Here is a 27,392-nt window from a genome sequence, read left to right on the forward strand (position 1 = left end):
CAAACCTCCCGTTTCTGACCCCAAACCGGGTGTATTTCCCCGCAGAACAACCCCAAGATCAAGGACATCCTGGGCAAGTCCAAGGGGCAGCCCAAGAAGCGGCTGAGCCACGTCTACGACCTCTGCAAGGGCAAGAACATCTGCGAGGGTGGCGAGGAGATGGATCACAAGTTCGGGGTGGAGCAGCCCGAGGGCGACGAGGAGCTGGCCAAGGAGAAGGTGAGCGCCCCAAAAACCTCCTCAGCCTCCCCAAAATTCACATTTCTGCCCCAAAAACCTCCTCAGCCTCCCCAAAATTCACATTTCTGCCCCAAAAACCTCCTCAGCCTCCCCAAAATTCACATTTCTGACCCTAAAACCTCCTCAGCCTCCCCAAAATTCACATTTCTGACCCTAAAACCTCCTCAGCCTCCCCAAAATTCACATTTCTGCCCCTAAAACCTCCTCAGCCTCCCCAAAATTCACATTTCTGCCCCTAAAACCTCCTCAGCCTCCCCAAAATTCACATTTCTGACCCCAAAACCTCCTTGTGTTCCCCAAAATTCACATTTCTGACCCTAAAACCTCCTTGTGTTCCCCAAAATTCACATTTCTGACCCTAAAACCTCCTTGTGTTCCCCAAAATTCACATTTCTGACCCTAAAACCTCCTTGTGTTCCCCAAAATTCACATTTCTGACCCTAAAACCTCCTCAGCCTCCCCAAAATTCACATTTCTGACCCTAAAACCTCCTCAGCCTCCCCAAAATTCACATTTCTGCCCCTAAAACCTCCTCAGCCTCCCCAAAATTCACATTTCTGACCCTAAAACCTCCTCAGCCTCCCCAAAATTCACATTTCTGACCCTAAAACCTCATTGTGTTCCCCAAAATTCACATTTCTGACCCTAAAACCTCCTTGTGTTCCCCAAAATTCACATTTCTGACCCTAAAACCTCCTTGTGTTCCCCAAAATTCACATTTCTGACCCTAAAACCTCCTCACCTTCCCCAAAATTCACATTTCTGCCCCTAAAACCTCCTCAGCCGCCCCAAAATTCACATTTCTGACCCAAAACCCTCCTCAGCCTCCCCAAAATTCACATTTCTGACCCTAAAACCTCCTTGTGTTCCCCAAAATTCACATTTCTGATCCTAAAACCTCCTCAGCCTCCCCAAAATTCACATTTCTGACCCTAAAACCTCCTTGTGTTCCCCAAAATTCACATTTCTGACCCTAAAACCTCCTCAGCCTCCCCAAAATTCACATTTCTGACCCTAAAACCTCCTTGTGTTCCCCAAAATTCACATTTCTGACCCTAAAACCTCCTCAGCCTCCCCAAAATTCACATTTCTGACCCTAAAACCTCCTCAGCCTCCCCAAAATTCACATTTCTGACCCCAAAAACCTCCTTGTGTTCCCCAAAATTCACATTTCTGACCCAAAAACCTCCTCAGCCTCCCCAAAATTCACATTTCTGACCCTAAAACCTCCTTGTGTTCCCCAAAATTCACATTTCTGACCCTAAAACCTCCTCAGCTTCCCCAAAATTCACATTTCTGACCCTAAAACCTCCTCAGCCTCCCCAAAATTCACATTTCTGACCCTAAAACCTCCTTGTGTTCCCCAAAATTCACATTTCTGCCCCTAAAACCTCCTTGTGTTCCCCAAAATTCACATTTCTGACCCTAAAACCTCCTTGTGTTCCCCAAAATTCACATTTCTGACCCTAAAACCTCCTGGTGTTCCCCAAAATTCACATTTCTGACCCCAAACCCTCCTTGTGTTCCCCAAAATTCACATTTCTGACCCTAAACCTCCTCAGCCTCCCCAAAATTCACATTTCTGACCCTAAAACCTCCTTGTGTTCCCCAAAATTCACATTTCTGACCCTAAAACCTCCTTGTGTTCCCCAAAATTCACATTTCTGACCCTAAAACCTCCTTGTGTTCCCCAAAATTCACATTTCTGCCCCTAAAACCTCCTTGTGTTCCCCAAAATTCACATTTTTAACCCTAAAACCTCCTTGTGTTCCCCAAAATTCACATTTCTGACCCTAAAACCTCCTTGTGTTCCCCAAAATTCACATTTCTGACCCCTAAAACCTCCTTGTGTTCCCCAAAATTCACATTTCTGACCCCTAAAACCTCCTGGTGTTCCCCAAAATTCACATTTCTGACCCTAAAACCTCCTCAGCCTCCCCAAAATTCACATTTCTGCCCCAAAAACCTCCTTGTGTTCCCCAAAATTCACATTTCTGCCCCTAAAACCTCCTCACCTTCCCCAAAATTCACATTTCTGACCCCTAAAACCTCCTCAGCCTCCCCAAAATTCACATTTCTGACCCCTAAAACCTCCTTGTGTTCCCCAAAATTCACATTTCTGACCCTAAAACCTCCTTGTGTTCCCCAAAATTCACATTTCTGACCCCAAAAACCTCCTTGTGTTCCCCAAAATTCACATTTCTGACCCAAAAACCTCCTTGTGTTCCCCAAAATTCACATTTCTGACCCCAAAAACCTCCTCAGCCTCCCCAAAATTCACATTTCTGACCCTAAAACCTCCTCAGCCTCCCCAAAATTCACATTTCTGACCCTAAAACCTCCTCAGCCTCCCCAAAATTCACATTTCTGACCCCAAAACACTTTTTCCCCCATTTTCCCCCATTTTTCCCCATTTCTCACCGTTTTTTCCCCATTTCTCACCGGTTTTTCCCCATTTTTCCCCATTTCTCACTGGTTTCTCCCCATTTCTCCCCATTTTCTCCCCATTTTCTCCCCATTTTTCCCCATTTCTCACTGTTTTTTCACTGTTTTTTCCCCATTTTTTCCCCATTTCTCACCGGTTTTTCCCCATTTCTCCCCATTTCTCACTGGTTTTTCCCCATTTCTCACTGGTTTTTCTCCATTTCTCACTGTTTTTTCCCCATTTTTCCCCATTTTTCACTGGTTTTTCCCCATTTTTCCCCATTTCTCACTGGTTTCTCCCCATTTTTCCCCATTTTTTCCCATTTCTCACTGTTTTTTCCCCGTTTCTCCCCATTTCCCCCGTTATTTCCGGCAGGGCCACGGTGGCTGTGGCCGTTACCAGCCCCTGTTGATAACCCAAATAATTCTCATTTTTCACCATTTTTCCCTGATTTTTCCCCATTTCTCCCTGGTTTTTCCCCATTTTTCCCCATTTTTCCCCATTTCTCACCGTTATTTCCCCATTTCTCACTGTTTTTTCTCCATTTTTCCCCATTTTTCCCCATTTCTCCCTGTTTTTTCCCCATTTTTCCCCATTTTTCCCCATTTTTCCCCATTTCTCACTGTTTTTTCCCCATTTCTCCGCATTTCTCACTGGTTTTTCCCCGTTTTTCCCCATTTCTCCCTGGTTTTTCCCCATTTTTCCCCATTTCTCACTGTTTTCTCCCCATTTCTCCCCATTTCCCCCCGTTATTTCCGGCAGGCCCACGGCGGCTGTGGCCGTTACCAGCCCCTGTTGATAACCCAAATAATTCTCATTTTCCCCATTTCTCACTGGTTTTTCCCTGTTTTTTCCCCATTTCTCCCCATTTCTCACTGGTTTTTCCCTGTTTTTTCCCCATTTCTCCCCATTTCTCACTGGTTTTTCTCCATTTCTCACTGTTTTTTCCCCATTTTTCCCCATTTTTCACTGTTTTTTCCCCATTTTTTCCCATTTCTCACTGTTTTTTCCCCATTTCTCCCCGTTTGGCAGGGCCACGGTGGCTGTGGCCGTTACCAGCCCCTGTTGATAACCCAAATAATTCTCATTTCTCCCCATTTTTCCCCATTTCTCACTGTTTTCTCCCCATTTCTCACTGGTTTTTCCCCATTTCTCACTGGTTTTTCCCCATTTCTCACTGGTTTCTCCCCATTTTTCCCCATTTTTCCCCATTTTTCACTGTTTTCTCCCCATTTTTCCCCATTTCTCACTGTTTTTTCCCCATTTCTCCCCATTTCTCACTGGTTTTTCCCCATTTCTCACTGGTTTTTCCCCATTTTTCCCCATTTCTCACTGTTTTCTCCCCATTTCCCCGTTATTTCCGGCAGGGCCACGGTGGCTGTGGCCGTTACCAGCCCCTGTTGATAACCCAAATAATTCTCATTTTTCACCATTTCTCCCTGTTTTTTCCCCATTTTCCCCCATTTCTCCCCATTTCTCCCTGGTTTTTCCCCATTTCTCACTGGTTTTTCCCCATTTTTCACTGGTTTTTCGCTGTTTTTTCCCCATTTCTCCCCATTTTTCCCCATTTCTCACTGGTTTTTCCCCATTTTTCCCCATTTCTCACTGTTTTTCCCCATTTCTCACTGGTTTCTCCCCATTTCCCCCGTTTTCCGGCAGGGCCACGGCGGCTGTGGCCGTTACCAGCCCCTGTTGATAACCCCAATAATTCTCATTTCTCCCCATTTCTCACTGGTTTTTCCCCATTTCTCACCGGTTTTTCCCCATTTCTCACTGGTTTTTCACTGGTTTCTCCCCATTTTTCCCCATTTCTCACCGTTTTTTCCCCATTTCTCACTGGTTTTTCCCCATTTTTCCCCATTTCTCCCTGATTTTTTCCCCATTTTTCCCCATTTCTCACTGTTTTCTCCCCATTTCCCCCGTTATTTCCGGCAGGGCCACGGTGGCTGTGGCCGTTACCAGCCCCTGTTGATAACCCAAATAATTCTCATTTTTCCCCATTTCTCACTGGTTTTTCCCCATTTCTCACTGGTTTTTCACTGTTTTTCCCCATTTTTCCCCATTTCTCACTGGTTTTTCTCCATTTCTCACTGTTATTTTCCCATTTCTCACTGTTTTCTCCCCATTTCCCCGTTATTTCCGGCAGGGCCACGGCGGCTGTGGCCGTTACCAGCCCCTGTTGATAACCCAAATAATTCTCATTTCTCCCCATTTTTCCCCATTTCTCACCGTTTTTTCCCCATTTCTCACCGGTTTTTCCCCATTTCTCCCCATTCCTCCCTGGTTTTTCTCAATTTTTCTCCATTTTTCTCCATTTTTCCCCATTTTTCCCCATTTCTCACTGTTATTTCCCCATTTTCTCCCCATTTTTCCCCATTTTTCCCCATTTCTCTCCGTTATTTCCCCATTTCTCCCTGGTTTTTCCCCATTTTTCCCCATTTTTCACCGTTATTTCCCTATTTCTCACTGTTTTTTCCCCATTTCTCCCGGTTTCCCCCATTATTTCCCAGGCCCACGGTGGCTGTGGCCGTTACCAGCCCCTGTTGATAACCCAAATAATTCTCATTTTCCCCATTTCTCACTGGTTTTTCAATGGTTTTTCCCCATTTCTCACTGGTTTTTCCCCATTTTTCCCCATTTCTCACTGGTTTTTCCCCATTTTTCCCCATTTCTCACTGGTTTTTCCCCATTTTTCCCCATTTCCTCCCCATTTTTTCCCCATTTTCCCCATTTCTCACAGTTATTTCCCCATTTCTCCCTGATTTTTTCCCCATTTTTTCCCATTTCTCACTGTTTTTTCTCCATTTCTCACTGTTTCTCCCCATTTTTCCCCATTTCCCCCGTTTTCCGGCAGGGCCACGGCGGCTGTGGCCGTTACCAGCCCCTGTTGATAACCCAAATAATTCTCATTTTTCCCCATTTCTCACTGTTATTTCCCCATTTCTCACTGGTTTTTCTCCATTTCTCACTGGTTTTTCCCCATTTTTCCCCATTTCTCACTGGTTTTTCCCCATTTTTCCCCATTTCTCACTGGTTTTTCCCCATTTTTCTCCATTTCTCACTGGTTTTTCACCATTTTTCATTGTTTTTTTCCCCATTTCTCACTGGTTTTTCCCCATTTTTCCCCATTTCTCACTGGTTTTTCACTGTTTTTTCTCGTTTTTCCCCATTTCTCACTGTTTTCTCCCCATTTCTCACTGTTATTTTCCCATTTCTCACTGTTTTCTCCCCATTTCTCCCCGTTTGGCAGGGCCACGGCGGCTGTGGCCGTTACCAGCCCCTGTTGATAACCCCAATGATTCTCATTTTCCCCATTGCTCCCTGGTTTTTCTCCATTTCTCACCGGTTTTTCCCCATTTTTCCCCATTTCTCTCTGTTTTTTTCCCCATTTCTCCCTGGTTTTTCCCCATTTTTCCCCATTTCTCACTGGTTTTTCACTGTTTTTTCCCCATTTTTCCCCATTTCTCACTGTTATTTCCCCATTTCTCACTGTTATTTCCCCATTTCTCACTGGTTTTTCTCCATTTTTCACTGTTTTTTCCCCATTTTTCCCCATTTCTCACTGTTTTTTTCCCATTTCTCACTGTTATTTTCCCATTTCTCACTGTTATTTTCCCATTTCTCACTGTTATTTTCCCATTTCTCACTGTTTTCTCCCCATTTCCCCGTTATTTCTGGCAGGGCCACGGCGGCTGTGGCCGTTACCAGCCCCTGTTGATAACCCAAATAATTCTCATTTTTCCCCATTTCTCACTGGTTTTTCACTGTTTTTTCCCCATTTCTCACTGGTTTCTCACTGGTTTTTCCCCATTTTTCCCCATTTTTCCCCATTTCTCACTGTTTTCTCCCCATTTCTCCCCGTTTGGCAGGGCCACGGCGGCTGTGGCCGTTACCAGCCGCGCATCCGCCGCTCGGGGCTGGAGCTGTACGCCGAGTGGAAGCACGTCAACGAGGACTCGCAGGAGAAGAAGATCCTGCTGAGCCCCGAGCGCGTGCACGAGATCTTCAAGCGCATCTCGGACGAGGAGTGCTTCGTGCTGGGCATGGACCCCAAATTCGCCCGGCCCGAGTGGATGGTGTGCACCGTGCTGCCCGTGCCGCCGCTCTCCGTGCGCCCGGCCGTCGTCATGCAGGGCTCAGCCCGGAACCAGGTGGGGATTTGGGGTGATTTTGGGTGGTTTTGGGGTGTTTTAGGGGTGTTTTAGGGGTGATATCAGGGTTATTGGGGTGTTTGGGGTGACATTGGGGTCCCTGGGGCACCGTGCTGCCCGTGCCGCCGCTCTCCGTGCGCCCGGCCGTCGTCATGCAGGGCTCTGCCAGGAACCAGGTGGGGATTTGGGGTGTTTGGGGTGATTTTGGGGTGATTTTGGGGTGTTTTGGGGTGTTTTAGGGGTGTTATTGGTGTTATTGGGGTGTCTGGGGTGACATTGTGCACCGTGCTGCCCGTGCCGCCGCTCTCCGTGCGCCCCGCCGTCGTCATGCAGGGCTCGGCCCGGAACCAGGTGGGGTTTTGGGGTGTTTGGGGTGATTTTGGGGTGTTTTGGGGTGTTTTAGGGGTGATATCAGGGTTATTGGGGTGTTTGGGGTGACATTGGGGTCCCTGGGGCACCGTGCTGCCCGTGCCGCCGCTCTCCGTGCGCCCGGCCGTCGTCATGCAGGGCTCTGCCAGGAACCAGGTGGGGATTTGGGGTGATTTTGGGGTGATTTTGGGGTGTTTTGGGGTGTTTTAGGGGTGTTATTGGGGTGATTTAGGGGTGTTTGGGGTGACATTGGGCACCGTGCTGCCCGTGCCGCCGCTCTCCGTGCGCCCCGCCGTCATCATGCAGGGCTCGGCCCGAAATCAGGTGAGATTTTGGGGTGTTTGGGGTGATTTTGGGGTGTTTTGAGGTGTTTTAGGGGTGTTATTGGGGTGATTTAGGGGTGTTTGGGGTGACATTGGGCACCGTGCTGCCCGTGCCGCCGCTCTCCGTGCGCCCGGCCGTCGTCATGCAGGGCTCTGCCAGGAACCAGGTGGGGATTTGGGGTGATTTTGGGGTGATTTTGGGGTGTTTTGGGGTGTTTTAGGGGTGTTATTGGGGTGATTTAGGGGTGTTTGGGGTGACATTGGGCACCGTGCTGCCCGTGCCGCCGCTCTCCGTGCGCCCGGCCGTCGTCATGCAGGGCTCTGCCAGGAACCAGGTGGGGATTTGGGGTGATTTTGGGGTGATTTTGGGGTGTTTTGGGGTGTTTTAGGGGTGTTATTGGGGTGATTTAGGGGTGTTTGGGGTGACATTGGGCACCGTGCTGCCCGTGCCGCCGCTCTCCGTGCGCCCGGCCGTCGTCATGCAGGGCTCGGCCCGGAACCAGGTGAGGTTTTGGGGGGATTTGGGGTGATTTTGGGGTGTTTTGAGGTGTTTTAGGGGTGTTATTGGTGTTATTGGGGTGTCTGGGGTGACATTGTGCACCGTGCTGCCCGTGCCGCCGCTCTCCGTGCGCCCGGCCGTCGTCATGCAGGGCTCGGCCAGGAACCAGGTGAGATTTTGGGGTGATTGGGGTGATTTGGGGGTGTTTTAGGGGTGATATCAGGGTTATTGGGGTGTTTGGGGTGGTTTTGGGGTGTTTGGGGTGACATTGTGCACCGTGCTGCCCGTGCCGCCGCTCTCCGTGCGCCCGGCCGTCGTCATGCAGGGCTCGGCCCGGAACCAGGTGGGGTATTGGGGGGATTTGGGGTGATTTTGGGGTGTTATTGGGGTGATTTAGGGGTGTTTGGGGTGACATTGGGCACCGTGCTGCCCGTGCCGCCGCTCTCCGTGCGCCCCGCCGTCGTCATGCAGGGCTCGGCCAGGAACCAGGTGGGGATTTGGGGTGATTTTGGGGTGTTTTAGGGGTGTTACTGGGGTGGTATAGGGGTTATTGGGGTGTTTGGGGTGGTTTTGGGGTGTTTGGGGTGACATTGGGGTCCCTGGGGCACCGTGCTGCCCGTGCCGCCGCTCTCCGTGCGCCCGGCCGTCGTCATGCAGGGCTCGGCCAGGAACCAGGTGAGGTTTTGGGGTGATTTTGGGTGATTTTGGGGTGTTTTAGGGGTGTTTGGGGTGACATTGGGGTCCCTGGGGCACCGTGCTGCCCGTGCCGCCGCTCTCCGTGCGCCCGGCCGTCGTCATGCAGGGCTCGGCCAGGAACCAGGTGAGGTTTTGGGGGGATTTTGGGTGATTTTGGGGTGTTTTGAGGTGTTTTAGGGGTGTTATTGGGGTTATTGGGGTGTTTGGGGTGACATTGGGCACCGTGCTGCCCGTGCCGCCGCTCTCCGTGCGCCCGGCCGTCGTCATGCAGGGCTCGGCCCGAAATCAGGTGAGGTTTTGGGGGGATTTGGGTGATTTGGGGGTGTTTTAGGGGTGATATCGGGGTTATTGGGGTGTTTGGGGTGGGTTTTGGGTTGTTTTGGGGTGTTATTGGGTGTTATTGGGGTTATTGGGGTGTTTGGGGTGACATTGGGCACCGTGCTGCCCGTGCCGCCGCTCTCCGTGCGCCCGGCCGTCGTCATGCAGGGCTCGGCCAGGAACCAGGTGACATTTTGGGGTGATTTGGGTGATTTTGGGGTGTTATTGGGGTGATTTAAGGGTGTTTTAGGGGTGATATTTGGGTTATTGGGGTGTTTGGGGTGACATTGGGGTCCCTGGGGCACCGTGCTGCCCGTGCCGCCGCTCTCCGTGCGCCCGGCCGTCGTCATGCAGGGCTCGGCCCGAAATCAGGTGAGATTTTGGGGTGATTGGGGTGATTTTGGGGTGTTTTAGGGGTGTTATTGGGTGTTACTGGGGTTATTGGGGTGTTTGGGGTGACATTGTGCACCGTGCTGCCCGTGCCGCCGCTCTCCGTGCGCCCGGCCGTCGTCATGCAGGGCTCGGCCAGGAACCAGGTGGGGTTTTGGGGGGATTTGGGGTGATTTAGGGGTGTTATTGGGGTTATTGGGGTGTTTGGGGTGACATTGGGGTCCCTGGGGCACCATGCTGCCCGTGCCGCCGCTCTCCGTGCGCCCGGCCGTCGTCATGCAGGGCTCGGCCCGAAATCAGGTGGGGATTTGTGGGGATTTTGGGGTGTTTGGGGTGTTTTAGGGGTGTTTTAGGAGTGTTACTGGGGTGTTACTGGGGTGATATCGGGGTTATTGGGGTGTTATTGGGGTTATTGGGGTGTTTGGGGTGACATTGGGCACCGTGCTGCCCGTGCCGCCGCTCTCCGTGCGCCCGGCCGTCGTCATGCAGGGCTCGGCCCGAAATCAGGTGACATTTTGGGGGGATTTGGGTGGTTTTGGGGTGTTACTGGGGTGTTTTGGGGTGATATTGGGGTGTTACTGGGGTGATATTGGGGTTATTGGGGTGTTTGGGGTGATTTTGGGGTGTTTTGAGGTGACTTTTTAGGCTTTTGGGGGTTATTGGGGTGATTTTGGGGTGTTTTCAGGTGACTTTGTGGGGTTATTGGGGTGTTTGGGGTGATTTTAGGGTGTTTTCAGGTGACTTTTTAGGGTTTTGGGGGTTATTGGGGTGTTTTGGGGTGACTTTTTAGGGTTTTGGGGGTTATTGGGGTGTTTTGAGGTGACTTTTTAGGGTTTTGGGGGTTATTGGGGTGATTTTGGGGTGACTTTTTAGGCTTTTGGGGGTGTTTGGGGTGATTTTGGGGTGTTTTCAGGTGACTTTGTGGGGTTATTGGGGTGTTTGGGGTGATTTTAGGGTGTTTTCAGGTGACTTTTTAGGCTTTTTGGGGGTTATTGGGTTGTTTGAGGTGATTTTGGGGTGTTTTTGGTTGATTTTGGGGTCTCTGGAGCACCGTTCTACCCATGCTCCTGCCAACCAGCCGAACCAGGTGTGCCCTGAGGCAGCTTTGGGACACCCCAGGGTGGCTGTTGGGGGGTCTCCGACTCCTTTTTGGGGTCTCCCCATTTCCTGTGGTCCCCAATCCCCTTTTGGGATCATCCCCGCCGCTTTTCGGGGCGTCCCCCTTCATTCCCCTCACCCCAAATCCATCCTCCCCCCTCCCCTATCACACTCTGGGGTTTCTCCCCTCCCCAATAAACTTTTGGGGGGGGTCACCCCACTGATTTTGGGGTGTCCCCAGGATGACCTGACCCACAAGCTGGCCGACATCGTCAAGATCAACAACCAGCTGCGGCGCAACGAGCAGAACGGGGCGGCCGCGCACGTCATCGCCGAGGACGTCAAACTGCTGCAGTTCCACGTGGCCACCATGGTGGACAACGAGCTGCCCGGCCTGCCCCGGGTACGGACCGGGGTTTGGGGGGTCCCAGAGGGGTTTTGGGGGGTCTTTGGGGGTCCCAGAGGGGTTTTGGGGTGACACGGACCGAGGACGTCAAACTGCTGCAGTTCCACGTGGCCACCATGGTGGACAACGAGCTGCCCGGCCTGCCCCGGGTATGGACCGGGGTTTTGGGGGTCACAGAGGGGTTTGGGGGTCCCAGAGGGGTTTTGGGGGGTCTTTGGGGGTCCCAGAGGGGTTTTGGGGTGACACGGACCGAGGACGTCAAACTGCTGCAGTTCCACGTGGCCACCATGGTGGACAACGAGCTGCCCGGCCTGCCCCGGGTACGGACCGGGGGTTTGGGGGGTCCCAGAGGGGTTTTGGGGGGTTACAGAGGGGTTTTGGGGGGTCTTTGGGGGTCCCAGAGGGGTTTTGGGGTGACACGGACCGAGGACGTCAAACTGCTGCAGTTCCACGTGGCCACCATGGTGGACAACGAGCTGCCCGGCCTGCCCCGGGTACGGACTGGGGTTTGGGGGGGTCACAGAGGGGTTTTGGGGGGTCCCAGAGGGGTTTTGGGGGTCCCAGAGGGGTTTTGGGGTGACACGGACCGAGGACGTCAAACTGCTGCAGTTCCACGTGGCCACCATGGTGGACAACGAGCTGCCCGGCCTGCCCCGGGTATGGGCTGGGGGTCTGGGGGGTCCCAGAGGAGTTTTGGGGGGTCACAGAGGGGTTTTGGGGGGTCCCAGAGGGGTTTTGGGGTGACATGGGTCAAGGGACAGGCATCATGTGATGAACATCAAATGGTCACCATGGTGGACAACGAGCTGCCCGGCCTGGCCCGGGTACGGACCGGGGTTTTGGGGGGTCCCAGAGGGGTTTTGGGGTGACCCAGAGGGGTTTTGGGGGTCCCAGAGGGGTTTTGGGGGTCCCAGAGGGGTCCCAGAGGGGTTTGGGGGGTCTTTGGGGGGTCTTTGGGGGGTCCCAGAGGGGTTTTGAGGTGACACGGACCAAGGGACAGGCGTCATGTCACGGACATCAAATGGTCACCATGGTGGACAGGGAGCTGCCCTGGGTGTGGGGAGGGATTTGGGGGGTCCCAGAGGGGTTTTGGGGGGTCCCAGAGGGGTTTTGGGTGGTCCTAGAGGAGTTTTGGGGGGTCCCAGAGGGGTTTTGGGGGGTCTGTGGGGGTTCCAGAGGGGTTTTGGGGGTCCCAGAGTTGTTTTGGGGTGACCTAGAGTGGTTTTGGGGTGACCTAGAGTGGTTTTGGGGGGTTCCAGAGGGGTTTTGGGGGGTCCCAGAGGGGTTTTGGGGTGACCTAGAGTGGTTTTGGGGTGACCTAGAGTGGTTTTGGGGGGTCCCAGAGGGGTTTTGGGGTGACCTAGAGTTGTTTTGGGGTGACCTAGAGTGGTGTTAGGGGGTCCCAGAATTGTTTTGGGGTGACCTAGAGTGGTTTTGGGGTGACCTAGAGTGGTTTTGGGGTGACCTAGAGTGGTTTTGGTGGGTCCCAAAGTGGTTTTGGGGGGTCCCAGAGTGGTTTTGGGGTGACCTAGAGTGGTTTTGGGGTGACCTAGAGTGGTTTTGGGGGTCTCAGATGGGGTAGAAAGTGAACAAAGCCCCCCCAAAGCCCCAGCAGGACCTGGGAACATTTCCTGCTTCCACCAGTTTGTGTCCCCCAGCCCAGCCCACCCCTCAGGGCTCATTCTGGGGGTCTCCAACCCCCCCTGAACCCCCAATTCCCCTCCCCTCAGACCCTACAGAAACCAGAGCCCCCCCAAACATCATCATCATCTCCCCCAAACCCAACAAAGACCCCCAAAACCACCAATTCCCATCCCCCAGGGGATTTTTGGGGGTCCCTGACCCCTCGTGACCCCCCATTTTCTCTCCCCCAGGCCATGCAGAAATCGGGGCGCCCCCAAACATCATCATCTCCCCTAACCCCAACAAAGACCCCCCAAAACCATCAATTCCCATCCCCCAGGGGATTTTGGGGGTCCCTGACCCCCCCTGAACCCCCATTTTCCCCTCCCCTCAGACCCTACATAAACCAGAGCCCCCCCAAACATCATCTTCTCCCCTAAACCAAGCAAAGACCCCCCAAACCACCAATTCCCATCCCCCAGGGGATTTTTGGGGGGCTCTGACCCCTCCTGACCCCCCTTTTCCCCTCCCCCAGGCCATGCAGAAATCGGGGTGCCCCCAAACCCCTCCCTAACCCCAACAAAGACCCCCCAAACCATCAATTCCCATCCCCCAGGGGATTTTTGGGGGTCTCTGACCCCCCATTTTCTCTCCCCCAGGCCATGCAGAAGTCGGGGCGCCCCCAAACCCCTCCCTAAACCCAACAAAGACCCCCCAAACCACCAATTCCCATCCCCCAGCTGCTTTTTGGGGGTCTCCAACCCCCCCTGAACCCCCAATTCTCCTCCCCTCAGACCCTACAGAAACCAGAGCCCCCCCAAACATCATCATCTCCCCCAAACCCCTCCCCAAACCCAACAAAGACCCCCCCAAAACCATCAATTCCCATCCCCCAGGGGATTTTTGGGGGTCCCTGACCCCTCGTGACCCCCCTTTTCCCCTCCCCCAGGCCATGCAGAAATCGGGGCGCCCCCAAACCCCTCCCCAACCCCAACAAAGACCCCCCAAAACCATCAATTCCCATCCCCCAGGGGATTTTTGGGGGTCCCTGACCCCTCCTGACCCCCCTTTTCCCCTCCCCCAGGCCATGCAGAAATCGGGGCGCCCCCAAACATCATCATCTCCCCCAAACCCAACAAAGACCCCCCAAACCACCAATTCCCATCCCCCAGGGGATTTTTGGGGGTCTCTGACCCCTCCTGACCCCCCATTTTCTCTCCCCCAGGCCATGCAGAAGTCGGGGCGCCCCCAAACCCCTCCCTAAACCAAACAAAGACCCCCCCAAACCACCAATTCCCATCCCCCAGGGGATTTTTGGGGGTCTCTGACCCCTCCTGACCCCCCATTTTCTCTCCCCCAGGCCATGCAGAAGTCGGGGCGCCCCCAAACCCCTCCCCAAACCCAACAAAGACCCCCCAAAACCATCAATTCCCATCCCCCAGGGGACTTTTGGGGGTCTCCGACCCCCCCTGAACCCCCATTTTCTCTCCCCCCAGACCCTACAGAAACCAGAGCCCCCCCAAACATCATCATCATCTCCCCTAAACCAAGCAAAGATCCCCCAAACCACCAATTCCCATCCCCCAGGGGATTTTTGGGGGGCTCTGACCCCCCATTTTCTCTCCCCCAGGCCATGCAGAAGTCGGGGCGCCCCCTCAAGTCGCTGAAGCAGCGGCTGAAGGGGAAGGAGGGTCGGGTCCGGGGGAACCTGATGGGGAAACGCGTGGATTTCTCCGCCCGCACCGTCATCACCCCCGACCCCAACCTGGCCATCGACCAGGTGGGCGTGCCGCGATCCATCGCCGCCAACATGACCTTCGCCGAGATCGTCACCCCCTTCAACATCGACAGGTGGGGTTTGTAGGGGATTTATAGGGGATTTGGGGTGATTTATAGGGGATTTGGGGTGTTTTATAGGGGATTTGGGGTGATTTATAGGGGATTTGGGGTGATTTATAGGGGATTTGGGGTGTTTTATAGGGGATTTGGGGTGATTTATAGGGGATTTGGGGTGATTTATAGGGGATTTAGGGGTTTATAAAGGGTTTAGGGGGTGTTTGGGGTGGGCGTGCCGCGATCCATCGCCGCCAACATGACCTTCGCCGAGATCGTCACCCCCTTCAACATCGACAGGTGGGGCTTGTAGGGGATTTATAGGGGATTTATAGGGGATTTATAGGGGATTTGGGGTGATTTATAGGGGATTTGGGGTGGTTTATAGGGGATTTGGGGTGATTTATAGGGGATTTGGGGTGATTTATAGGGGATTTGGGGTGGTTTATAGGGGATTTGGGGTGATTTATAGGGGATTTGGGGTGATTTATAGGGGATTTGGGGTGATTTATAGGGGATTTAGGGGTTTATAGGGGATTTGGGGTGATTTATAGGGGATTTAGGGTGATTTATAGGGGATTTGGGGTGATTTATAGGGGATTTAGGGGTTTATAGGGGGTTCAGGGGGTGTTTGGGGTGGGCGTGCCGCGATCCATCGCCGCCAACATGACCTTCGCCGAGATCGTCACCCCCTTCAACATCGACAGGTGGGGTTTGTAGGGGATTTATAGGGGTTTATAGGGGATTTGGGGTGATTTATAGGGGATTTAGGGGTGATTTATAGGGGATTTGGGGTGATTTATAGGGGATTTGGGGGTTTATAGGGGGTTCAGGGGGTGTTTGGGGTGGGCGTGCCACGATCCATCGCCGCCAACATGACCTTCGCCGAGATCGTCACCCCCTTCAACATCGACAGGTGGGGTTTGTAGGGGATTTATAGGGGATTTATAGGGGATTTGGGGTGATTTATAGGGGATTTGGGGTGATTTATAGGGGATTTAGGGTGATTTATAGGGGATTTAGGGGTTTATAGGGGATTTATAGGGGATTTGGGGTGATTTATAGGGGATTTATAGGGGATTTATAGGGGATTTGGGGTGATTTATAGGGGATTTGGGGTGATTTATAGGGGATTTAGGGGTTTATAGGGGATTTATAGGGGATTTGGGGTGATTTATAGGGGATTTATAGGGGATTTATAGGGGATTTGGGGTGATTTATAGGGGATTTGGGGTGATTTATAGGGGATTTATAGGGGATTTATAGGGGATTTGGGGTGATTTATAGGGGATTTGGGGTGATTTATAGGGGATTTGGGGTGATTTATAGGGGATTTGGGGTGATTTATAGGGGATTTGGGGTGATTTATAGGGGATTTGGGGTGATTTATAGGGGATTTGGGGGGATTTATAGGGGATTTGGGGTGATTTATAGGGGATTTGGGGGTTTATAGGGGATTTAGGGGATTTATAGGGGATTTGGGGTGATTTATAGGGGATTTGGGGTTATTTATAGGGGATTTGGGGTGATTTATAGGGGATTTATAGGGGATTTATAGAGGATTTGGGGTGATTTTTAGGGGATTTGGGGTGATTTATAGGGGATTTGGGGTGATTTATAGGGGATTTAGGGATTTATAGGGGATTTGGGGTGATTTATAGGGGATTTAGGGGATTTATAGGGGATTTATAGGGGATTTAGGGGATTTATAGGGGTATTTAGGGGATTTATAGGGGATTTGGGGTGATTTATAGGGGATTTAGGGTGATTTATAGGGGATCTAGGGGGTTTATAGGGTATTTAGGGGGTCATTTTAGGGGATTTATAGGGGATTTAGGGTGATTAATAGGGGATTTAAGGGGTTTAAAGCAGGTTTATAGGGGATTTAGGGGGTTTATAGGGGATTTAGGGGGTTTATGGGGGATTTACGGGGAGTTGGAGAGGATTTTTGGGGGTTTAGGGAAGATTTGGGGGACTTGGAACAGATTCGGGGGATTTAGGGGCAGATTTGGGGGGTTTGGGGCAGATTTGGGGGGTTTGGGGTGAATTTAGGGGAGTTTGGGGCAGATTTAGGGGGGTTTGGGGCAGATTTAGGGGGGTTTGGGGTGAATTTAGGGGGGTTTGGGGCAGATTTAGGGGGGTTTGGGGCAGATTTTGGGGCCTTGGGCAGATTTTGGGGGGTTTGGGCCAGATTTAAGGGGGTTTGGAGTGAATTTAGGGGGGTTTGGGGCAGATTTAGGGGGGTTTGGAGTGAATTTTGGGGGTTTGGGGCCAATTTTGGGGCGTTTGGGGTGAATTTTGGGGGTGTTTGTTGTGATTGGAGGAGTCTGGGGGGAGTTCAAGGCGATTCCAGGGTCGAGGGAGTTAAATTAAAGCAGTGTTGGCCTTTTGGGAGGGATTTAGGGGATTTTGGGGGGGATTTGTGGGATTTTGGGACATCTCTGGGGTAGTTTTGGGGTGATTTGGGAACAATCAGGAAGTTTTGGGGTGATTTGGAGCAGTTTTGGGGTCGTTGAGGCGTTTGGGGCCGTTAATGAGCACACCCAGGGATGTGGGGTGGGGACATCAGGATTGTTTTGACCCCAAACACCCTTGAAACCCCGCTGCTTCCTCTGAGTGTGGCTGTAAGGGCTGTGGGGTGACCCCCTGAACCCCAAAACGCCCTGAATTCGCCCCAAATCCCCCCCAGGCTGCAGGAGCTGGTGCGCAGGGGGAACAGTCAGTACCCGGGGGCCAAATACATCATCAGGGACAACGGGGACAGGATCGACCTCCGCTTCCACCCCAAACCCAGCGACCTCCACCTGCAGATCGGGTACAAGGTCAGCACCCCAAAAACCCCAAAAACCACTGCAGGGACCCCAAAAACCACAAAAAACCCCCAAAAAAACCACCCAAACCCCCCCAAAAAACCCCCAAAACCACAGCAGGGGCCCCAAAAACCCCAAAAAAACCCTGCAGGGACCCAAAAAAACCCAAAAAACCCCCAAAACCACAGCAGGAGCCCCAAAAACCCCACAAAACCCTGCAGGGACCCCAAAAACCCCAAAAAAACCCTGCAGGGACCCCAAAAACCCCAAAAAAACCCTGCAGGGACCCCAAAAACCACAAAAAAACCCCAAAAACCCCCCAAAACCCCCCCAAAAAAACCCCAAAACCACAGCAGGGGCCCCAAAAACCCAAAAAAACCCTGCAGGGACCCAAAAAACCCCAAAAAAACCCTGCAGGGACCCAAAAAAGCCCAAAAAAACCCCAAAACCACAGCAGGAGCCCCAAAAACCCCAAAAAAACCCTGCAGGGACCCCAAAAACCCCAAAAAATCCTGCAGGGACCCCAAAAACCCCAAAACCACAGCAGGAGCCCCAAAAAACCCTGCAGGGACCCCAAAAACCCCAAAAAAAACCCAAAACCACAGCAGGGATCCCAAAAACGACTGCAGGGACCCCAAAAACCCCAGAAACCCCTGCAGGGACCCCAAAAACCCCCCAAAAACCCCAAAAGCCACAGCAGGGACCCCAAAAATGCAAAAAAAAACCCCAAAAACTCCTGCAGGGACCCCAAAAACCACAGCAGGAGCCCCAAAAACCCCCAAAAAAACCCCCAAAAACCACAGCAGGGACCCCAAAAATCCCAGCAGGGACCCCAAAAACCTGGGGGACCCCAAAACCCAGGTGTGGAGAGGGTGGTTCTTGGTTTTGGGGTTCAGAGCTCTGGATTTGGGGCTCAAATCCCAATTTTGGGGTTCAGAGCTTTGGGATTTGGGGTTCAAATCCCAATTTTGGGGTTCACAGCCGGATTTGGGGCTCAAATCTTAATTTTGGTGCTCAAATCTCTGAAATTTGGGGCTCAATCCCCGATTTTGGGGTTCCATCCATAACTTTGGGCTCAAATCTCTGAAATTTGGGGCTCAATCCTCAATTTTGGGGTTCCATCCATAACTTTGGGCTCAAATCTCTGAAATTTGGGGCTCAATCCCCGATTTTGGGGTTCCATCCATAACTTTGGGCTCAAATCTCTGAAATTTGGGGTTCAATCCCTGATTTTGGGATTCCACCCATAACTTTGGGCTCAAATCTCTGAAATTTGGGGCTCAATCCTCAATTTTGGGGTTCCATCCATAACTTTGGGCTCAAATCTCTGAAATTTGGGGCTCAATCCTCAATTTTGGGGTTCCATCCATAACTTTGGGCTCAAATCTCTGAAATTTGGGGTTCAATCCTCAATTTTGGGGTTCCATCCATAACTTTGGGCTCAAATCTCTGAAATTTGGGGTTCAATCCCCGATTTTGGGGTTCAGAGCTCTGGATTTTGATCTCAAATCCCAATTTTGGGGTTCACAGCCGGATTTGGGGCTCAAATCCCAATTTTGGTGCTCAAAACTCTGAAATTTGGGGCTCAATCCCCGATTTTGGGGTTCCACCCATAACTTTGGGCTCAAATCTCTGAAATTTGGGGCTCAATCCCCGATTTTGGGGTTCCATCCATAACTTTGGGCTCAAATCTCTGAAATTTGGGGCTCAATCCCCGATTTTGGGGTTCCACCCATAACTTTGGGCTCAAATCTCTGAAATTTGGGGCTCAATCCCCGATTTTGGGGTTCAGAGCTTTTGGATTTTGATCTCAAATCCCAATTTTGGGGTTCACAGCCGGATTTGGGGCTCAAAACTTAATTTTGGTGCTCAAATCTCTGAAATTTGGGGCTCAATCCCTGATTTTGGGGTTCCCAATTCTAGATTTGGGGTTCCATCCATAACTTTGGGCTCAAATCTCTGAAATTTGGGGCTCAATCCTCAATTTTGGCCTTCACCAGCCCCAAGCCCTCGTTTTCCTCCTTCTGACACCGCCGCTTTTGGGGGGAAAAACGTCATTTTTGGGGTTGTGCCTGGTTTTTGGGGTGACTTTTTTGGGGGTTTGGGGACAGGTGGAGCGTCACATGTGCGACGGGGACATCGTCATCTTCAACCGGCAGCCGACCCTGCACAAGATGTCCATGATGGGCCACAGGGTCAGGATCCTGCCCTGGTCCACCTTCCGACTCAATCTCAGGTAAAACAGCCCAAAATGAACCAAAATTAACCAAAATTACCCCAAAATCACCCAAAATCACCCCAAATCACCCAAAATCACCCCAAATTAACACAAAATTACCCAAATTAACCCCAAATCCTGCCCTGCTCCACGTTCCGACTCAATCTCAGGTGAAACAGCCCAAAATGAACCAAAATCACCCCAAAATCAACCCAAAATTAACCAAAATCACCCCAAATTAACCCAAAATCACCCCAAAATCACCCAAAATCACCCCAAAATCACCCCAAAATCACCCCAAATTAACCCAAAATTACCCAAATTAACCCCAAATCCTGCCCTGCTCCACCTTCCGACTCAATCTCAGGTGAAACAGCCCAAAATGAACCAAATCACCCCAAAATTAACCAAATCACCCCAAAATCACCCCAAAATTACCCCAAAATCACCCCAAAATCACCCCAAATCACCCAAAATTAACCCAAATTAACCCCAAATCCTGCCCTGCTCCACGTTCCGACTCAATCTCAGGTAAAACAGCCCAAAATGAACCAAAATTAACCAAAATCAACCCAAAATCACCCCAAAATCACCCCAAATCACCCCAAATCACCCAAAATCACCCCAAAATCACCCCAAAATCACCCAAAATCACCCCAAATCACCCAAAATTAACCCAAATTAACCCAAAATCACCCCAAAATCACCCCAAATTAACCCAAAATTACCCAAATTAACCCCAAATCCTGCCCTGCTCCACCTTCCGACTCAATCTCAGGTAAAACAGCCCAAAATGAACCAAAATCACCCCAAAATCACCCCAAAATCAACCCAAAATAACCCAAATTAACCCAAAATTAACACAAAATTACCCAAAATCACCCCAAATTAACCCAAAATTAACACAAAATTACCCAAAATCACCCCAAATTAACCCAAAATTAACCCAAATTAACCCAAAATTAACCCAAAATCACCCCAAATTAACACAAAATTAACACAAAATTAACACAAAATTACCCAAAATAACCCAAAATTAACCCAAATTTAACCCCAAATTAACCCAAAATTACCCAAATTAACCCTAAATCCTGTCCTGGTCCACCTTCCGACTCAATCTCAGGTGAAACAGCCCAAAATGAACCAAAATGAACCAAAATTACCCAAAATTAACCCAAAATCACCCCAAATTAACACAAATTAACACAAATTAACCCAAATTAACCCCAAATCCTGCCCTGCTCCACGTTCGACTCAATCTCAGGTGAAACAGCCCAAAATGAACCAAAATGAACCAAAATGAACCCAAAATCACCCCAAATTAACACAAAATGACCCAAATTAACCCCAAATCCTGCCCTGCTCCACCTTCTGACTCAATCTCAGGTAAAACAGCCCAAAATGAACCAAAATGAACCAAAATCACCCCAAAATTAACCCAAAATCACCCAAAATCACCCAAAATCACCCCAAATCACCCCGAAATTAACACAAAATGACCCAAATTAACCCCAAATCCTGCCCTGCTCCACCTTCTGACTCAATCTCAGGTAAAACAGCCCAAAATGAACCAAAATTAACCAAAATTACCCAAAATCACCCAAAATCACCCCAAAATCACCCCAAAATCACCCCAAATTAACCCAAATTAACACAAATTAACTCAAAATTAACCCAAATTAACCCCAAATCCTGCCCTGCTCCACGTTCCGACTCAATCTCAGGTAAAACAGCCCAAAATGAACCAAAATTACCCAAAATCACCCCAAAATCACCCCAAAATCACCCCAAAATCACCCAAAATCACCCCAAAATCACCCCAAAATCACCCAAAATCACCCCAAATTAACACAAAATTAACACAAAATTACCCAAAATAACCGAAAATTACCCAAATTAACCCCAAATTGATGTTCTTAGTGTCCCCAATGTCCCCCAATGTCCCCATGTCCCCAATGTCCCCAATCCCCCCAATGTCCCCAATGTCCCCATATCCCCAATGTCCCCAGTGTCCCCAGTGTCCCCAGTGTCCCCAATGTCCCCAATGTCCCCAATGTCCCCAATGTCCCCCCAATGTCCCCAATGTCCCCAATGTCCCCAATGTCCCCCCAATGTCCCCAATGTCCCCAGTGTCCCCAATGTCCCCAGTGTCCCCAGTGTCCCCAGTGTCCCCCCAATGTCCCCAATGTCCCCAATGTCCCCAATGTCCCCAATGTCCCCAATCCCCCCCATGTCCCCAATGTCCCCAATGTCCCCCAATGTCCCCAGTGTCCCCAATGTCCCCAGTGTCCCCAATGTCCCCAATGTCCCCAATGTCCCCCTGGTGTCCCCGCAGTGTCACCACGCCCTACAACGCGGATTTTGACGGTGACGAGATGAACCTGCCCCGTGTCCCCAATGTCCCCAGTGTCCCCAATCCCCCCAATGTCCCCAATGTCCCCAGTGTCCCCAGTGTCCCCAATGTCCCCAATGTCCCCAGTGTCCCCAATGTCCCCAATGTCCCCAATGTCCCCAATGTCCCCAATGTCCCCAATGTCCCCCCAATGTCCCCCAATGTCCCCAATGTCCCCCCGGTGTCCCCGCAGCGTCACCACGCCCTACAACGCGGATTTTGACGGTGACGAGATGAACCTGCCCCATGTCCCCAATGTCCCCAATGTCCCCAATGTCCCCAATGTCCCCAATGTCCCCCCGGTGTCCCCGCAGCGTCACCACGCCCTACAACGCGGATTTTGACGGTGACGAGATGAACCTGCACCTGCCGCAGTCGCTGGAGACGCGGGCGGAGATCCAGGAGCTGGCCATGGTGCCCAGGATGATCGTCACGCCCCAGAGCAACCGGCCCGTCATGGGCATCGTGCAGGACACGCTGACGGCCGTGCGCAAGTTCACCAAGAGGGACGTCTTCCTCGAGAGGGTCCGTCCTGGGGGGCTCCTGGGGGTTCCTGGGGGTTCCTGGGGGTTCCTGGTGGGTTTTGGGGTGATGTTTGGTGGTTTTGTGGTGGTTCCTGGTGGGTTTTGGGGTGATGTTTGGTGGTTTTGTGGTGGTTCCTGGTGGTTCCTGGTGGTTTTGTGGTGGTTCCTGGTGGTTCCTGGTGGTTTTGTGGTGGTTCCTGGTGGTTCCTGGTGGTTTTGTGGTGGTTCCTGGTGGTTTTGTGGTGGTTCCTGGTGGTTCTCAGGTGATGTTTGGTGGTTTTGTGGTGGTTCCTGGTGGTTCCTGGTGGTTTTGTGGTGGTTCCTGGTGGTTCCTGGTGGTTTTGTGGTGGTTCCTGGTGGTTTTGTGGTGGTTCCTGGTGGTTTTGTGGTGGCTCCTGGTGGTTTTGTGGTGGTTCCTGGTGGTTCTCAGGTGATGTTTGGTGGTTTTGTGGTGGTTCCTGGTGGTTTTGTGGTGATTTCTGGTGGTTTTGTGGTGGTTCCTGGTGGTTTTCTGGTGGCTTGTGATGGTTTCTGGTGGTTTTGTGGTGGTTCCTGGTGGTTTTGTGGTGATTTCTGGTGGTTTTGTGGTGGTTCCTGCTGGTTCCTGGTGGTTTGTGATGGTTTCTGGTGGTTTTGTGGTGGTTCCTGGTGGTTTTGTGGTGGTTCCTGGTGGTTCCTGGTGGTTTTGTGGTGGTTCCTGGTGGTTTCTGATGGTTCCTGGTGGTTTTGTGGTGGTTCCTGCTGGTTCCTGGTGGTTTCTGATGGTTCCTGGTGGTTTTGTGGTGGCTCCTGGTGGTTTATGATGGTTCCTGGTGGTTTTGTGGTGGTTCCTGGTGGTTCTCAGGTGATGTTTGGTGGTTTTGGGGTGGTTTGAGGTGTTTCAGGGCAGGTGTTGGAGGTGGGGTTTAGTTCAGGACACGCTGACGGCCGTGCGCAAGTTCACCAAGAGGGACGTCTTCCTCGAGAGGGTCCGTCCTGGGGGGGTTCCTGGGGGTTCCTGGGGGTTCCTGGGGGTTCCTGGTGGGTTTTGGGGTGATGTTTGGTGGTTTTGTGGTGGTTCCTGGTGGTTTTGTGGTGGTTCCTGGTGGTTCCTGGTGGTTTTGTGGTGGTTCCTGGTGGTTTTGTGGTGGTTCCTGGTGGTTCCTGGTGGTTTTGTGGTGGTTCCTGGGGTGGTTTCTGGTGGTTCCTGGTGGTTTTGTGGTGGTTCCTGGTGGTTTTGTGGTGGTTCCTGGGGGTTTTGTGGTGGTTCCTGGTGGTTCCTGGTGGTTTTCTGGTGGTTTGTGATGGTTCCTGGTGGTTTTGTGGTGGTTCCTGGTGGTTTTCTGGTGGTTTATGATGGTTCCTGGTGGTTTTGTGTTGGTTTCTGGTGGTTTTATGGTGGTTTTGTGGTTGGTTCCTGGTGGTTCCTGGTGGTTTTGTGGTGGTGTTCACCAAGAGGGACGTCTTCCTCGAGAGGGTCCGTCCTGGGGGGTTCCTGGGGGTGTTCCTGGTGGTTCTCAGGTGATGTTTGGTGGTTTTGGGGTGGTTTGAGGTGTTTCAGGGCAGGTGTTGGAGGTGGGGTTTAGTTCAGGACACGCTGACGGCCGTGCGCAAGTTCACCAAGAGGGATGTCTTCCTCGAGAGGGTCCGTCCTGGGGGTTCCTGGGGGGTTCCTGGGGGTTCCTGGGGGTTCCTGGTGGGTTTTGTGGTGGATCCTGGTGGTTTTGTGGTGGTTCCTGGTGGTTTTGTGGTGGTTCCTGGTGGTTTTCTGGTGGTTTTGTGGTGGTTCCTGGTGGTTCTCAGGTGATGTTTGGTGGTTTTGTGGTGGTTCCTGGTGGTTTTGTGGTGATTTCTGGTGGTTTTGTGGTGGTTCCTGGTGGTTTTCTGGTGGCTTGTGATGGTTTCTGGTGGTTTTGTGGTGGTTCCTGGTGGTTCCTGGTGGTTTTGTGGTGGTTCCTGGTGGTTCCTGGTGGTTTTCTGGTGGTTTGTGATGGTTCCTGGTGGTTTTGTGGTGGTTCCTGGTGGTTTTCTGGTGGTTTATGATGGTTCCTGGTGGTTTTGTGGTTGGTTTCTGGTGGTTCCTGGTGGTTTTGTGGTGGTGTTCACCAAGAGGGACGTCTTCCTCGAGAGGGTCCGTCCTGGGGGGTTCCTGGGGGTGTTCCTGGTGGTTCTCAGGTGATGTTTGGTGGTTTTGGGGTGGTTTGAGGTGTTTCAGGGCAGGTGTTGGAGGTGGGGTTTAGTTCAGGACACGCTGACGGCCGTGCGCAAGTTCACCAAGAGGGATGTCTTCCTCGAGAGGGTCCGTCCTGGGGGTTCCTGGGGGGTTCCTGGGGGTTCCTGGGGGTTCCTGGTGGGTTTTGTGGTGGATCCTGGTGGTTTTGTGGTGGTTCCTGGTGGTTTTGTGGTGGTTCCTGGTGGTTTTCTGGTGGTTTTGTGGTGGTTCCTGGTGGTTCTCAGGTGATGTTTGGTGGTTTTGTGGTGGTTCCTGGTGGTTTTGTGGTGATTTCTGGTGGTTTTGTGGTGGTTCCTGGTGGTTTTCTGGTGGCTTGTGATGGTTTCTGGTGGTTTTGTGGTGGTTCCTGGTGGTTCCTGGTGGTTTTGTGGTGGTTCCTGGTGGTTCCTGGTGGTTTTCTGGTGGTTTGTGATGGTTCCTGGTGGTTTTGTGGTGGTTCCTGGTGGTTTTCTGGTGGTTTATGATGGTTCCTGGTGGTTTTGTGGTTGGTTTCTGGTGGTTCCTGGTGGTTTTGTGGTGGTGTTCACCAAGAGGGACGTCTTCCTCGAGAGGGTCCGTCCTGGGGGGTTCCTGGGGGTGTTCCTGGTGGTTCTCAGGTGATGTTTGGTGGTTTTGGGGTGGTTTGAGGTGTTTCAGGGCAGGTGTTGGAGGTGGGGTTTAGTTCAGGACACGCTGACGGCCGTGCGCAAGTTCACCAAGAGGGACGTCTTCCTCGAGAGGGTCCGTCCTGGGGGGCTCCTGGGGGTTCCTGGTGATGTCTGGTGGGTTTTGGGGTGATGTTTGGTGGTTTTGTGGTGGTTCCTGGTGGTTCCTGGGGTGGTTTCTGGTGGTTCCTGGTGGTTTTGTGGTGGTTCCTGGTGGTTTTCTGGTGGTTTTGTGGTGGTTCCTGGTGGTTTTGTGGTGGTTCCTGGTGGTTTGTGATGGTTTCTGGTGGTTTTGTGGTGGTTCCTGGTGGTTTTGTGGTGGTTCCTGGTGGTTTTCTGGTGGTTTATGATGGTTTCTGGTGATTTGTGGTGGTTCCTGGTGGTTTTGTGGTGGTTCCTGGTGGTTTTGTGGTGGTTCCTGGTGGTTTGTGATGGTTTCTGGTGGTTTTGTGGTGGTTCCTGGTGGTTTTGTGGTGGTTCCTGATGGTTTTGTGGTGATTTCTGGTGGTTTTGTGGTGGTTCCTGGTGGTTTCTGGTGATTTGTGGTGGTTTCTGGTGGTTTTGTGGTGGTTCCTGGTGGTTCCTGGTGGTTTTCTGGTGGTTTATGATGGTTCCTGGTGGTTTTGTGGTGGTTCCTGGTGGTTTATGATGGTTTCTGGTGATTTGTGGTGGTTTCTGGTGGTTTTGTGGTGGTTCCTGGTAGTTTATGATGGTTTCTGGTGGTTTTGTGGTGGTTCCTGGTGGTTTTGGGGTGGTGTTCACCAGGAGGGACGTCTTCCTCGAGAGGGTCTGTTCTGGGGGGGTTCCTGGGGGGGTTCCTGGTGGTTCCTGGTGGTTTTGTGGTGGTTCCTGGGGGTTCCTGGGGGTTCCTGGGGGTTCCTGGTGATGTCTGGTGGGTTTTGTGGTGGTTCCTGGTGGTTTTGTGGTGGTTCCTGGTGGTTTGTGATGGTTTCTGGTGGTTTTGTGGTGGTTCCTGGTGGTTTTGTGGTGGTTCCTGGTGGTTTTCTGGTGGTTTATGATGGTTTCTGGTGATTTGTGGTGGTTCCTGGTGGTTTTGTGGTGGTTCCTGGTGGTTTTGTGGTGGTTCCTGGTGGTTTGTGATGGTTTCTGGTGGTTTTGTGGTGGTTCCTGGTGGTTTTGTGGTGGTTCCTGGTGGTTTTCTGGTGGTTTATGATGGTTTCTGGTGATTTGTGGTGGTTCCTGGTGGTTTTGTGGTGGTTCCTGGTGGTTTATGATGGTTTCTGGTGATTTGTGGTGGTTTCTGGTGGTTTTGTGGTGGTTCCTGGTAGTTTATGATGGTTTCTGGTGGTTTTGTGGTGGTTCCTGGTGGTTTTGGGGTGGTGTTCACCAGGAGGGACGTCTTCCTCGAGAGGGTCTGTTCTGGGGGGGTTCCTGGGGGGGTTCCTGGTGGTTCCTGGTGGTTTTGTGGTGGTTCCTGGGGGTTCCTGGGGGTTCCTGGGGGTTCCTGGTGATGTCTGGTGGGTTTTGTGGTGGTTCCTGGTGGTTTTGTGGTGGTTCCTGGTGGTTTGTGATGGTTTCTGGTGGTTTTGTGGTGGTTCCTGGTGGTTTTGTGGTGGTTCCTGGTGGTTTTCTGGTGGTTTATGATGGTTTCTGGTGATTTGTGGTGGTTCCTGGTGGTTTTGTGGTGGTTCCTGGTGGTTTTGTGGTGGTTCCTGGTGGTTTGTGATGGTTTCTGGTGGTTTTGTGGTGGTTCCTGGTGGTTTTGTGGTGGTTCCTGGTGGTTTTCTGGTGGTTTATGATGGTTTCTGGTGATTTGTGGTGGTTCCTGGTGGTTTTGTGGTGGTTCCTGGTGGTTTTGTGGTGGTTCCTGGTGGTTTGTGATGGTTTCTGGTGGTTTTGTGGTGGTTCCTGGTGGTTTTGTGGTGGTTCCTGATGGTTTTGTGGTGATTTCTGGTGGTTTTGTGGTGGTTCCTGGTGGTTTTCTGGTGATTTGTGGTGGTTTCTGGTGGTTTTGTGGTGGTTCCTGGTGGTTCCTGGTGGTTTTCTGGTGGTTTATGATGGTTCCTGGTGGTTTTGTGGTGGTTCCTGGTGGTTTATGATGGTTTCTGGTGATTTGTGGTGGTTTCTGGTGGTTTTGTGGTGGTTCCTGGTAGTTTATGATGGTTTCTGGTGGTTTTGTGGTGGTTCCTGGTGGTTTTGTGGTTGGTTCCTGGTGGTTTCTGATGGTTTTGTGGCGGTGTTCACCAAGAGGGACGTCTTC

At 51.7% G+C, this 27,392-nt stretch overlaps 1 protein-coding gene across 3 annotated transcripts in view; it reads left to right on the plus strand.

Moving 5' to 3' along the window:
- Positions 1-27,392, plus strand: part of POLR2A (RNA polymerase II subunit A) — a 69,578-nt gene that overhangs the window by 5,486 nt on the left and 36,700 nt on the right. The window contains exons 4-10 of one of the 3 annotated variants that reach the window (XM_086871731.1): positions 46-219; positions 6,535-6,816; positions 10,751-10,912; positions 14,169-14,389; positions 17,061-17,193; positions 19,293-19,417; positions 22,106-22,316. In XM_086871731.1, the coding sequence (XP_086727857.1) occupies positions 46-219; positions 6,535-6,816; positions 10,751-10,912; positions 14,169-14,389; positions 17,061-17,193; positions 19,293-19,417; positions 22,106-22,316 (1,308 nt within the window). Of the gene's footprint in view, positions 1-45; positions 220-6,534; positions 6,817-10,750; positions 10,913-11,507; positions 11,573-14,168; positions 14,390-15,219; positions 15,288-17,060; positions 17,194-19,292; positions 19,418-22,105; positions 22,317-27,392 lie in introns of those variants that run through there. The other 2 variants (XM_086871732.1, XM_086871733.1) reach the window with 2 other exon arrangements.

The sequence above is a fragment of the Cyanistes caeruleus genome, chromosome 37, assembly GCF_971803275.1.
Source record: "Cyanistes caeruleus chromosome 37, bCyaCae1.hap1.1, whole genome shotgun sequence".
In the NCBI taxonomy this organism is placed as follows: Eukaryota; Metazoa; Chordata; class Aves; order Passeriformes; family Paridae; genus Cyanistes; species Cyanistes caeruleus.